Here is a 15,024-nt window from a genome sequence, read left to right as displayed (position 1 = left end):
TAAACCGTTCGCCTGAGAGAGGAGGTCTCGTCTCAGGGGCACGGGCCAGGGGGCTGCGGTTAGCAGCTGGGTCAGCTCTGACATCCAAGGCTGGTTCTCCCACAGGGGGGCCACCAACAAGACCTTGTGTCGTTGTTCCCTGATTCGCCTGATGACCTGAGGAATCAGAGCGATCGGAGGGAATGCATAGAGGAGGAGGTTGGGCCAGTCGTGGGCCAACGCGTCCTTGACCTTCGAATAATAGGCTGGGCAGTGAGAGTTGTCTTTGGAGGCGAAAAGGTCTACCTCGGCCTTGCCAAAGATTCTCCAGATCATTCGAACCGTCTGCGGGTGGAGCATCCACTCTTCTGAGGGGACGTTGCTCCGTGATAACATATCCGCTCCTTGGTTCAATCTGCCCGGCAAATGTGCTGCTCTCAGCGAGCGCAAGTTGAGCTGAGCCCACTCCAGAAGTCGCTCTACCATAAGGAAGAGGCGCTTCGAGGAGAGACCTCCCTGGTGATTTACGTAGGACACCACTGACATGTTGTCTGAGCGGATCAGCACATGTCGTCCCCTTAGCTCTGGCAGGAAAAACTGGCAGGCTCGACACACTGCTAGCATCTCTAAGCAGTTGATGTGGAGGTTCTGCTCCGCCTTCGACCAAAGGCCAAAGGTCGGTTTGCCTTCGCACAGCGCCCCCCAACCCATGTTGGAGGCGTCTGTCGTGACAACTTTCCTGCTGCAGACCATCCCTACGGTCACACCCTTTCTGAACCATTGTGGGTCCTTCCAGGGGGCTAGGGCTGTTACACAGGCCTGGCTCACCCTGATATGTAGGCGACCGTGTCGCCATGCGTGGGGCGGAACCCGTGGTTTCAACCAGCGCTGAAGTGGCCGCATGTGAAGCAGGCCCAACTGTAGCACCGGCGATGCTGCGGCCATGAGGCCCAGCATCCTCTGAAACGCTTTGACGGGGCGAGCGGTGCCGCTCTGGAAGGAGGCTGCAAGCTTTTGAATGGCCAGAGCGCATTCCGGCGCTAGCACAGCTCTCATCTGAGCTGAGTCCAAAACTGTTCCCAGAAACGACACCCGTCGGCTGGGAAACAGTGCGCTCTTGGCAAAATTGACCCTGAGCCCCAGGCATTCTAAGTGGCTGAGGAGGAGGGCTCTGTGTGAGAGTAGTTGTACCTCTGACTGGGCCAGAATGAGCCAGTCGTCGAGGTAATTGAGAATGCGGATTCCCATCTGCCTGAGAGGGGAAAGAGCCGCGTCCATGCACTTCGTAAAAGTGCGTGGAGCCAGGGACAGTCCAAAGGGAAGGACCATGTACTGATAAGCCACTCCCTCGAAGGCGAATCTCAAGAATCGTCTGTGATGGGGGGCTATCTGGACGTGAAAGTATGCGTCTTTCAGGTCCAGGGAACAGAACCAGTCCTCTGAGCGAATTTGCGAGAGGATCTGCTTCAGTGTGATCATCCTGAACGACCTCCTCATGAGGGCGCGATTCAGGCGTCTGAGATCGAGGATGGGCCGGAGGCCGCCGTCCTTCTTGGGAACGAGGAAGTAACGGCTGTAAAAGCCTGATTCGCTCTGAGCTGGAGGAACCATTTCTATGGCTCCCTTTTCCAGCAGCGTCATCACTTCTGAACGTAGAACGTGAGCGTTCTTGCCGTCTACAGAAGTGGAGACCACGCCGCTGAAGCGCGGGGGTCTGCGAGCGAATTGGAGTGAGTAACCTCGTTCTATTATCCGTACAACCCATTCTGACACTCCGGGGATGGCCCTCCAGGCCTCGGCCCGCGTGGCAAGAGGTTGGATAAACTCGAGCGATCGACTGCACGGAGGCAGGACGCTCGTGATGGAAGGAAGAGGAAATTTGCTCTCTCTTTGAGAATGTTTGTGTTTTATTTTGCCCATTATAACAACGGACGGTTGCAAGGACGCTTGTACGGGCCCTGTGTTTGCAACAGACACAATGTGCTCTGCACCCGGCGATGAGCGGAGTGACAAGAGGTTTTTTAAGAGAGGCCGCTTGGCGGGCGGTCCGGCCGCGGCGGGACTTGGTCCTCTCCTCTTCCTGGCCTGCAGATCAGGAAGACGCTGGAGGCGCAGGGTCCAACACAATCCTGGGTCGGGGCCCCTGGCGCTGCGGATGGGGGTAGCGTCTGGCCGATCGAGAACGCCCTCGCGTCTGCGGAGCCTTGGCAGGCTGAGAGGCGGAGGCAGGAGGCGGGGGCTTCGCAGGCTGCTTAGTCGGCACAGGCTTGGGGCGACTAGCGGCAGCAGAAGAGCTTGATCGCTTGGGCAGGAAGTGTCGCATGGCTTGCGACGCCTTCTGTGCTTCCGTGAAGCGTTCAGCAAAACCCTCCACCGCAGGTCCAAAGAGGCCGCTAGGCGAAATCGGTGCATCAAGGAAGGAAACCTTGTCTGCGTCCTTGATCTCCGTCAGCGTGAGCCACAGGTGGCGCTCGAGCACCACTAGGCTGGCCATGGACCGTCCAATCGCCTGGGCGGTGGTCTTGGTGGCGCGCAGGGCCAGGTCTGTCGCACTTCTCAGCTCCCTGAGAGTTGCAGGATCAGGTTCAGACTCGTCCATAGCAGCGAGGAGTTTGGCCTGATAGACCTGTAGAACCGCCATAGAGTGAAGCGCCGACGCCGCCTGTCCAGCTGAAGCATAGGAGCGTCCAGCGAGTGCTGAAGTGGTCCTGCATGGCTTGGACGGATGGGCGGCTTTAGCCTTCCAGCCGATGGCAGTGGGTGGGCAGAGATGGGCAGCCACTGACTCATCCAGTTGAGGCATTTTCCCGTACCCCTTTTCTTCAGCGCCGTCAATTGTAGTGAGGGCGGATGAAGAGGAAGTGCGGAGGCGGGCGGAGTAGGGGGCGCGCCACGATTTCGTCAGCTCGTCGTGAACTTCAGGGAAGAACGGCGAGGGTCGCTGTAGAGGGGCCTGACGGCGCCCCGGCAGGAACCACTCATCAAGACGGCTGCGAGAGGGCTCCTCTGGTGGAGACCAATCCAGTCCCAGCTCTTCAACCGCTCTGGAGAGGACACGGAAGAGCTCGGCGTCCATCCCAGCTGCAGCGGTGCTGGGCGCTGAAGAATGCGGGAGGGCGGAGTCTACAGCAGAGCCCGACAGCTCCTCCGCATCAGAAGCTGCCAATGACATGCTGTCATCGGCCAGCTCTTCGTCACTTTTTCCGAACGAGACCAGATCGCTCGCGGCAGCGGAGGGACGCTGGTCGGGCTGGGAAAAAAGGACGGGAGAATGCTCTCTCTGTGGCGAAAACGAGGCACGCGGGACTCGAGCCGGCGTGAGCTCGCTCTCAGCCAAGCACTGAAATCCTCTGCCCCGCCGCTTTTTCCTCACAGGTGCCTGGGAGGAAGAAAACGGGAGGGCGCGAGGGGCGGGATCGCTCTCTGAAAAGAAAGCGATCCGCGAGCGCAGAGAGGCGAGACTGAAACGCTCGCAGTGCGAGCATTCAGTGTCAGCGAGCGCTGCATCTGCATGGGATTTCCCCAAGCAGGAAACGCACTCGCTGTGGCCGTCATCGGAGTGCAGGGGAGCCCTGCACGAGCCGCAAAGTCGGCCAGGCATTTGAAACAACGCCTAAATTTGCTCTTTTAGAGTGCGTGAATTCGCCGGATGGCGGCAGCGAACAGACCGGGGCTTCTGCGGGGCTGGAGCGCGAAGAGCGTCGTCTCAGCAGGCAGGAGGTCTCTGGCTCAGCTGCGAGGCGTGTCAACGGCGATGGCGGCTTCTTGGGATCAGCGAAGGCGAGATGTCGTCGCTGAAGGAGAAGAAATCTGAGGATCCTATGGCGAGACGGCTGATTATATAGCCAGATAACCCCGCCCATTCTGGCGGGATCTGGCGGGCTCCGTCGCCATAGGCTCGTGCAGCTCCGCTGCCGACACATTGGTTCGTTTTATCACACTGCACAAACCAATGATCGTGCAGTTTCACTGCGTGATTGAATAAGGCTTCAGTAAAGGAGAAAAAAGGCTTTTTCCCATAGCGTCTTTAGCAAGACGCAGTACGAGTGGAGTATCGATAGGGAACGCAATTTATAATCCAGAAAATCAGTAGCCTATATCCATTTTCATAAAAATGTGTCTGGAAAACAGAAGAAGAAATCATATCTTTGCAAGATAAAACGACAAATTATTTCCATGTTTTCCCCAAAAAATTGCAGTACCTGTGAGCAGGAGGATAACACTGGCATTTGTTTTGATACTGGAAAGTCTTTTAAGCATTTTTAAAACAGTTCCAATACAAGGCATTTTTCAAAACAAAGGAACAGTTTGACATTTTTAAAACAAGTAACTTATTTACAATTGTGCCAGTTTTGTAGTGTATATACAGTGGTGTGAAAAAGTCTTGGCCCCCTTCCTGATTTTTTATTTTTTTGCATGTTTGTCACACTTTAATGTTTCAGATCATCAAACAAATTTAAATATTAATCAAAGATAACACAAGTAAACACAACATGCAGTTTTTAAATGAAGGGTTTTTTTATGAAGGGAAAACAAAATCCAAACCCACATGGCTCTGTGTGAAAAACTGTTTTCCCCCCCTCTCCCCTGTTAAAACATAACTGGTTTATCACACCTGAGTTCAGTTTCTCTAGCCACACCCAGGCCTGATTACTGCCACACCTGTTCACAATCAAGAAATCACTTAAATAGGACCTGCCTGACAAAGTGAAGTAGACCAAAAGATCCTCAAAATTCAGGAACAAATGAGAAAGAAAGTAATTGAGATCTATCAGTCTGGAAAAGGTTATAAAGCTTTGGGACTCCAGCGAACCGCAGTGAGAGCCATTATCCACAAATGGCGAAAACATGGAACAGTGGTGAACCTTCCCAGAAGTGGCCGGCCGACCAAAATTACCCAAAGAGCACAGCGACGACTCATCCAAGAGGTCACAAAAGACCCCACAACAACATCTAAAGAACTGCAGGCCTCACTTGCCTCAGTTAAGGTCAGTGTTCATGACTCCACCATAAGAAAGAGACTGGGCAAAAATGGCCTGCATGGCAGAGTTCCAAGACGAAAACCGCTGCTGAGCAAAAAGAACATAAAGGCTCGTCTCAGTTTTGCCAGAAAACATCTTGATGATCCCCAAGACTTTTGGGAAAATACTTTGTGGACTGACGAGACAAAAGTTGAACTTTTTGGAAGGTGTGTGTCCCATTACATCTGGCGTCAAAGTAACACAGCATTTCAGAAAAAGAACATCATACCAATAGTAAAATATGGGGGTGGTAGTGTGATGGTCGGGGGCTGCTTTGCTGCTTTCAGGACCTGGAAGACTTGCTGTGTTAAATGGAACCATGAATTCAGCTGTCTACCAAAAAATCCTGGAGGACAATGTCCGGCCATCTGTTCGTGACCTCAAGCTGAAGCGAGCTTGGTTTCTGCAGCAGGACAATGATCCAAAACACACCAGCAAATCCACCTCTGAATGGCTGAAGAAAAACAAAATGAAGACTTTGGAGTGGCCTAGTCAAAGTCCTGACCTGAATCCTATTGAGATGCTGTGGCATGACCTTAAAAATGTGGTTCATGCTCGAAAACCCTCCAATGTGGCTGAATTACAACAATTCTGCCAAGATGAGTGGGCCAAAATTCCTCCACAGCGCTGTAACAGACTCATTGCAAGTTATCGCAAACGCTTGATTGCAGTTGTTGCTGCTAAGGGTGGCCCAACCAGTTATTAGGTTTAGGGGGCAAGCACTTTTTCACACAGGGCCATGTGGGTTTGGATTTCGTTTTCCCTTCATAATAAAAAACTTCATTCAAAAACTGCATGTTGTGTTTACTTGTGTTATCTTTGATTAATATTTAAATTTGTTTGATGATCTGAAACATTAAAGTGTGACAAACAAAAAAAAATCAGGAAGGGGGCCAACACTTTTTCACACCACTTTAGCTATTTTGACTTTTTATTTTGTATTTGCTGTGCGGCTTGAACGCGGCATCCATCAAAAATAGACTAGGCACCTATCTTTGGCGAAGCAGAGCGGAGAGCCGCTTCTGAAATGTGCCGCTGATTGACTAGAGTGGGCTGCTGGGCGTGATCAGCTCCGGTGGCTGTGTCAGAGCGGCGGGATGGTGTAAATCAGGGGTTATATACTGCACTACAGGCTACAGCGCCATCTATTGGATTTTACTGATATTGTATATTGGAACAACTGCCTCACGGGCTGGATGAAAATGCCCGTAGTTTGCCCACCTCTGCAGATTCGTATCATTTTTTTACAAATCCCTCGCAGGCCGCCACAGGAGTGATAGCGGGCCACAGATGGCTCTCGGGCCGTAGTTTGGACACCCCTGCCCTAAACCTACCCTACTGAGTTAGTAGACATGTAGTTGCAAATTAATGAGAATTAGTTGACATCTAGTTGACATTTAGTTACTTATAGTTAGTAGAATGTCTAAAGTAGACTATCGAAATAAAGTGTAAGCCAGCCCGCAAATGTTGTATTTACCCTGTAACTACATGGAATAAGGGGGAACAAACACCACTTTTATTTACAACCCGCAATTGTTGTATTTACCCTGTAACCAGTGGTGTAGTCTAGTTTTTTGTAGTGGGTATACTGATTTTTCCCGCAACCTCAGAGCTACTCATCGTCCCAAAGCGAAACCCCATAAACACCACCACACTCACAAATATGCATCTACATGTAATGAGAGCATTCTGAAAGACTGCGTATGTGATATCAACATGTCAATTTATTATAAGCAACAGAAGACTTTAACATCCAATGACATTTACAGCTGAGGAGACTGGACTGATTTTCTACTGTTTAGTGTTAATGATTTAACTCAGCCAGTTACATTTATCTTAAGAATATGGTCCCTGGAGCACAGGTTTTGTCAGCTAGCAATTTTCAATGCACATTTAATAGTGCCTGTTTTTAAATTCCCTAGCCTGACTTTCAGTCCACAAGGCTGGTCAGGAGTTCTCATCTCTCTCATCATCTGAATCAAGGCGATATAAACATTGTATTCAGTTTAGAGGGTTTGCGCAATGTAGCCAATCACAGACTCAGCTGTTGATTTCTGGAATGCAATGGCCAGTCAGAGGTGACTCACCACAGTGCTGAAATTGCGTGCTCATACTGCTTTCCTTTGGACACAAAACTTAATCTAATCTTTGATCTTCATGTGGGGAATATTTCTGTAAGTTCTGTTAAAAATGTCATCTTACGAACAGTGTATATAATATGCACCTGTCATTCATTTCAACGTTCTACATTTAAACTAAGCTTTAACACGATACTAAACACTGGTTATCTATTCAGAGGAAAGTTATAAGGCAAAGATTAAAATTCATTGATAAAATTCATTGATTACATAAAACACCAAGCATATATATAAGACATCACACATGTGTTATTTGTTGATACACTTGCTCTAATAGCAACGGAAATAAATGATTGTCCTTTAGAAATCCTTTATGCAAGTTTGAATTTCTTTATCCATTGTAAGAAAAATTGAAGACCGAGATGAACACGCAGGAGTCACGAGACGGTCATGTTACAGATCTCGTGGTTTTGCGGGCCTGAGGGCAGTCAGTTAATTTAATCACCCTTTACCTGTTGGATCAATGCATCAGTTCATCATCCATATATGCTGATCAGATCAACGAGGCTTCTCCACGGGTTGCTGAAAAGACTCTGTCAATTCAGGATACAACAGATCTTTGTTGTTCTCTTGATCAAATCAGTTTAATCATCCCTTTTCAGTAGATACCGAGAGGAAGCGCTAACAGGAACTGGTTCAAACAATGGCCTGAGATTGATTATTAACTAGTCTTATGACCGCAGATGGCTGGTAGAAGACTTAACAACTAAGGAATGTGCTGTTCTGCTGTTATTTTGGGTGTCCGTTCGATAAGGTCCTACAAAAATCTTGTATTTTTTCTGTGAACAGCTGGAAAGAGGTAAACTTGTTTTAAGCTGCATTGAACCTTGATGGTTTATCATGCAAAGTTATTTGGTGATAGAGGTTTTGGGAAGTTGCTGGTGTGAAGTTGCTGAGATCGACAAATAAGCTTTCATAAGGTAAGTAGACTTGTGAATTATAAATCATAGCAGAAACTCAATAACTCATTTTAGATGTCCAGTTTTGTTGTTCAGTAATCTCCATGTTTCCTTTAATAATGGTTAAAAATACCTAGGCCTATAATAAAATATCAATATAAAAAGTAGGCCTATATCGTCTTTTTAAATCACTCCCAAACATAAGTTTATTTTTTAGGCCATACATACCACGTAATATGAGTATAGGTACCCCTTAGTTTCAAAATACTTAAATGATTTGTAATTTTACAGGTTGTTACCCCTTTTTTCCCCAAACGTTGCATATTATTTCCCTATACCTACACGGAGGTACTGAATAGGTACACTATAATTACAAAAAAAGTTATGCTGTAACTTCAGTTTACTTACACAGTTCTTTGCAGGTTGCATCTGGTTGTTACCCCCTTATTACCCAAATGTAACACATTGTTCCCTTATACCTACACGTACTTTCTTTATAGGAACACTATAATTACAGAAACGTACACTGTAAATTCAGTATACTTACGTAGTTCTTTGCGGGTTGTAATCTAAATCGTTACCATGGAGTCTTACAAGAGATTACAGCAAGATAATAAAGAGATCTCCCATGCTTCTCACACGTTTCTCTCCCATTGTCATTTGTTATTCCTTTCTTTTAGAACTTTCTCATGTCTCAGTTGTGTCTACTTCTACTTCCCCTAAGTATTTTTAGGACAAACATCTGAAATGCTGTTGATACTAAATTGAGAGATATATGAGAATCTCATCTAAATCTCCTGAGTTAAGAAGAGCAACCACTGAGCAATAATTTTTTCCTATTTGTATTCAGTGAGGTGTACACCATAATACCAAACCGCACAGTGATTACTTTTTACCCTTTAATTAGGTAGACTGACTGATTACAAGTTTGAAGACACCTGTGATGCTAATTACAGGACACAGTTTAACATGTCCCTATGGTTAAATATTTTTTTATCTTTTCTACGGGTACCATAATTTTTGTCCAGACCAGTTTCAAGAATAAAAAACAGTTTCACAATAGCCATCCTTTGCCTGTAGCTCTGCACACACTGGCCAACTTTGAGTATTATATTTTATACACAATTTTTATATTCATCTACATCATTTTCAAGTATATTTTAAGATTATGAAAACAGTAAATTCAGTGTGTCCAAGCTTCTCATTGGTATATAACAGATTAATTTTTTTATGTTGTTGAATAGTGTAAATAATATGCTTTTCAACTTTATTTGAACAATGACATATTTTCTCCTTTTGCACAGGCAGTATTTTCAAAATCAGGTGACCTAGTAAGTTCAACATTCCTTCAACTGACCTCAACAAAATAATTTGCACAATTAATTTTTTTATATTAATATAATGAAAACATGACTCATATGCTGTGTCGTTTTGCAGAGCATACCCTACAAGGGCAGTTTACTTAGAGGAGTCATTCCAGAGCAGCATATTACAATCAAAGGGCACATCAGCTTATTTCCTCACAGGTAGTTACAAAGCTTATATTTTGTACAGTTTTGCCCTTTAATTGACACCTTTAATTATGTTGTTTTGTCTCTTTTTAAGTTTCACTATTAACCTGAGGTGTAGCCAATCAAACAACATTGCCCTGCACCTGAACTCGCACATCAAATCTGGCATGCTTATCAGGAACTCTCTTCTCTGCCAATCATGGGGCCCAGAAGAACGTGAACTGCAATATTTTCCTTTTTCAGCTGGAAACTACTTTGAGGTACCTCTACCCTATGCCACCAGTCTATGTAGACCTATGTCATTGAAAAAGAACTGTTTTACATAACCATGGGGAACTTTCTTGAGGGTATATGATACAGTTAGGTCCATATATATTTGGACACAGGCACATTTTGTATTATTTAAGCTGTTGACCAAAACATATTCACGTTACAGCATATAATGAATATGGACTTAGTGCACACTCTGAGCTTTAATTTGAGGGTAATCTCCATCAAAATTGGAGGAAAGTTTAAGAAATTACAGTACTTTAATAAATATGTACCTCCCCCTTTTTCAAGGGACCATAAGTAATTGGACAATTGACTCAAAAGCTGTTTCATGGACAGGCGTGGTCTATTCCTTCATTATTTCTACCTCAATTAAGCAGGTAAAAGTTCTGGAGTTGATTCTAAGTGTGCCATTTGCATTTGGAAGCTGTTGTTGTGAACCCACATCATTCGGTCAAAGGAGCTCTCCATGCAAGTGCAACAGACAATTGTTAGGCTTCAAAATCAAAACAAATCCATCAGAGAGATAGCAGGAACATTAGGAGAGGTCAAATCAACAGTTTGGCACATTCTCAGAAAAAGGAACACACTGGTGAGCTCAGCAACATAAAAAGGCCTGGAAGTCCACAGAGAACAACAGTGGTTGATAATCGAATGATCCTCTCCATGGTAAAGAAAAAACGTTTCACAACATCCAGCCAAATGAAGAACACTCTCCAGGAGGTAGGCATGTCACTGTCAAAGTCTACAATCAAGAGAAGACTTCACGAGAGCAAATACAGAAGGTTTACCACAAGGTGCAAACAAGGCCAGATTTGACTTTGCCAAAAAAACATCTAAAAAAGCCAGACCAGTTCTGGAAAAGCATTCTTTGGACGGATGAAATTAAGATCAACCTGTACCAGAATGACGGGAAGAAAACAAGTATGGAAAAGGCTTGGAACAGCTCATGATCCAAAGTAACTTCATCTGTGAAACATGGTGGAGCAGTGTGATGGCATGAGCATGCATGGCTTCCAGTGACAGAAGACAGAAGCAGCCTGATGAATTCTGAAGTGTATAGGGATATACTGTCTATCCAGATTCAGCCAAACGCAGCAAAGTTGATTGGACGGCGCTTCATAGTACAAATGGACAATGACCCAAAACATACAGCAAAAACAACCCAGGAGTTTTTGAAGGTTAAACAGTGGAATATTTTGCAATGGCCAAATTAATCACCTGATCGCAACACGATTGAGCATGCATTTCACTTGACAAAACTAAAGGCAGAAAGACCCACAAACAAACAACAACGGAAGTCAGCTGCAGTAAAGGCCTGGCAAAGCACCACAAAGGAGAAAACGCAATCTTTGGTGATGTCCATGAGTTCCAGGCTGAGTTCAGTGACTGCAAAGGATTCTGAGCAAAATTTTAAAAATGAACATTGTATTTATGATTATATTTATTTGTCCAATTACATTTGAGCCCCTGAAAATAGGGGTACGGTGTATAAAAATGGTTGTAATTCCTAAGCATGTTATGTTACGTTTTTGTTCAACCCCTTGAATTAAAGCTGAAAGTCGGCACTTCAGCATTGTGTAAGTGTCCAAATAAATATGGACCTTACACACACACACACATATACATATATATATGCAACCATATAGCAGTTAAAATCATAAAGCAATCAACATTTGTGATCTCAAAATAGGATACACTCTTATTACAGTTTTTGACATTTATACTTTTGTGACAGGGGTCTGAAGTTCCATTGTTCGTAAATCATTTGTCAACATTTGCAATTCAGCCGAAAAATCATGTAATTCAATATTTTCTCTCATTAACGTCATTATTCTCATATATATATATCTATATATATATATATAGATATATATATATATATATATATATATGAGACAGAGAGAGAGGGAGAGGAATATTGAGGTATATTCACAGGATATGTGGAAAAGTTTGCACTTGTGATTAAAGTTTTTGGCTATAAGGCATGGCTGCCTTTAGTCTGAGAAATTGTGATAACAGGATGTAAGCAGTAACATCTGCTTAAAGGTAGTTGGACTCAGAAATGTAAAACAATAGCTTTGATTTATTGTTGAATCTATTTATACAGTCAGTCACTCAAGCTCTTTTGCATTTGATTTTAGATATGTTTTTGTGCTGCTGCGCCATTCAATCTGAACAGTGATGGTGCTTTTACGCTGATGCAAAAAAACTACGCTATGCTATGCTACAATGCCTCCATTTCGGGGTTTGTTTGTAGCAAGTGTTTATTTGCATTTATTTTATTTTTTAAATACATGGCCAGTATATACAGCGCTGCTTGAAAGTCTGTGAACCCTTCAGAATTTTCTATATTTGTGCATTAATATGACCCAAAATGTCATTAGATTTTCACAAGTCCTGAAAGCAGACAAGGAGCACCCAATCAAACAAATGAGACAAAAATATTTATTTTGATGAATATAATATTTATAATATATAATAATATATTCATAATGTATTAATATTTGATCCAATATTGAATATATGTGAGTGGCAAAAGTATGTGAATGGTTAGCAATTAATTTGTAGGTGAAATTAGCGTCCATCTGCTCAGAGGTGTTTTCAGTCACTGAGATGACCTATAGGTGTGTGGGGTGTATTCACACCTGTCTCGTTTGGTTCGATTGAATCAAACTCAAGTTCGTTTCCCCCTTTGGTGCGGATCTTTTGGGCAGGTGTGAATAAAGCAATCACACTTGGCTGCACACCAAAAAACCGTACCGAGACCCAGCTGAAGAGGTGGTCTCGGTCCACTTCCAAGCTAACTCTGGTACGGTTCGTTTAGGTGCGAATATGACCCGACCTCGATCTGACCCAATTGCAGAAATCATGCTCAGAAACAGACAGCTTGCACATGTAGTGCTGTTTTGCATTTTAATCGCTTGTTTTTAAACCATAATGCTTAAAAATGCATGCAAATGGCACATGAGCTTGCTAAATAGGCTAAAGCTTGCCGCAAAATTCCATGCATAGGCCTATGTTGGGGGGAAATAGTAAGGAGATAACAGCAGCACCAATTTAAGTGAGCAGCGTGTCAAAACAGCGCTCATATAACAAGCGCTCAGGGTTGTTTATGGTAGATCCTCTAGTTTTTTTATCTAAAGCCAATCGCTCTTTATTCAAGCCCTTTTAGCTCCGTGCGCTTTCTCTCTATCTAGACGCACGCAGGCGAAGAGTGTAAGAGCTACGATGACACGGTTATTAACAGAAATTACCAAAATTACCAAAATTATAGATTACTTTCACTAAAACACAGCAGAAAACAACAAAGCTGCAAATATAGTTATTTTTCTTACTATCTATTTATATATATATCTATGACCAATGTCTCTGACTGTTCAAACCAGATGTGACAAGACATTTCTGATCTATACTACAGCACAACCTTCGACCCCAGGGAGTTAATCTGCAGGCTAAGAACATTTCAAACGAATCCTGTAATTATAATTGGGAAAATTATTGTTAGAGGGCTAGGAAAGAACTTAAACTTTAAAACTGCTAGTTAACTTTATTTTCTGCTCAAGATGAGAATGTTTGATACCACTTTAGAATAGGGAAAACATTCACTATTTTTTTTGTTAACGAATGTTTATTTAATTTTATTATGTGGAACAGTAGTACAAAACAAAAAGCAGCTGTACAAATTTAGAACCCACCCCAACCCATCTCACCCCATGGTAGACTTAAAAAAAAGAAAATATATTTTTTAAATAAATAATAATAACAAAAATATATAAATTAATATTAATAGATAAACAAATAACAAAATAATTTTTACAAAGATTTTAGAAAAGACAACATTAAAAGCTGAATGCCATGAATTAAAAGTTTTCACGTTAGATCCACGTATACGAGAAGTAGAGAGTTCCATCGAGATAATGTCCAACAAATACACAGTCCAGGTTTGTCTGTCCATTGTGTGAGGAGGATTCCAATGGTTGACCAGCAATTTTTTTGCTGCTGTGAGAGCAGCTAACAGTAAAGATCATTGTTGGACGGACAAGGTGAAGTCCCAAAAGTCATTCATGAAAAAATGGCGCGGAGTCAAACATATCTCAGTACCCAACAAATATGATGGGTCCAGTGAGAGTCCAAAAAGGTGAGAGAGAGGGGGCACTTCCAAACAAAAATGCAAAAACGTGCCTACAACTCCTTGGGAACAGAGATTACACTTAGGAGAAGACGACAGATTCAAATAAAAACGTTTAATTGGAGTCAAGTAAACCCTATGTAGCAATTTCCAATTAATAATTTGGTGATTAGGGTTTTTAGAAGACAATTTAAACATACCCCATACCTGTAAAATAAATCATGCACATCCTCATTAAGATCCTTACCCCAAACAGTAGTAATAGATAAAGGTTTGTATGAATGCTCAAGAAGAAAGAGATAGATAGATGACTGAAGCAGAGGAGGGAGATTCCTCAGAAGGAAGGATTAGTTTGCATAAAGGGTGAACGGGCAGTTGAGAGTTCCCCATATGCCTGTAGGGCCGATCTTATATGCAAATATATAAAAATGTACTATGAGTCCATTGCGGACAATGAAATGGAGTACTGCCTGACAAAAGGTTATTATTGTGGAAAATAGGCGAATGCTTATGCCATTTTGTAGCTAGTTGTGAACGTCTTTCAACATCCCTCCATGTGGAGAGGAGGTGGGTTTGGACCAAACCGAGATTTACACTGCCTAAGCAGAACTCCCGAAAAAACAAGATGCATCAATTTATACGGATAAACAATAGATTCCTCAATTGCTCTCCAAGACACAGAAGCGTCAGGATCAAACCAAACTGCTAAAGGGCGGAGGGAAAAGGCTTGAGCATACAATCTAAAATTAGGGAAAGAAAGACCTCCATGTAATCTACATCATTGTAAAGTAGTCAGTTTAATACGAGGATGTTTCCCATCCCATATATACCGTGAAACACATGCATCTAATTTGTTCCAGTAGCCAACCGGTGGAGCGAGAGGAATCATGGAAGAAAATAAATTGATATGTGGGAGAACATTCATTTTAATCACCAATATATAGGCCTGAAAAGAAGTAGGAAGACGAGACCAATTTTTCAAATCTGAGGATACTTTGGCTAGAATACCCCATTATAGTTTTTTGAGACGATTTCCTGCAGGAAAGGAAAAACATCTATCCCCAAGTACTTAAA

The 15,024-nt window shown here is 43.4% G+C and overlaps 1 protein-coding gene across 1 annotated transcript in view; it reads left to right on the top strand.

Moving 5' to 3' along the window:
- The window catches only part of lgals8b (galectin 8b), a 78,236-nt gene that overhangs the window by 38,121 nt on the left and 25,091 nt on the right, over positions 1-15,024 (top strand). The window contains exons 5-7 of the mRNA XM_079442759.1: positions 9,342-9,368; positions 9,475-9,563; positions 9,643-9,808. Coding sequence (XP_079298885.1) covers positions 9,342-9,368; positions 9,475-9,563; positions 9,643-9,808 — 282 coding nt within the window. The remainder of the gene's footprint in view (positions 1-9,341; positions 9,369-9,474; positions 9,564-9,642; positions 9,809-15,024) is intronic.

This window comes from Barbus barbus, assembly GCF_936440315.1.
Source record: "Barbus barbus genome assembly, chromosome: 20".
In the NCBI taxonomy this organism is placed as follows: domain Eukaryota; kingdom Metazoa; phylum Chordata; class Actinopteri; order Cypriniformes; family Cyprinidae; genus Barbus; species Barbus barbus.
Note: the sequence above shows the minus strand (reverse complement) of the source record. Positions and strands in the feature narration are given on the sequence as shown.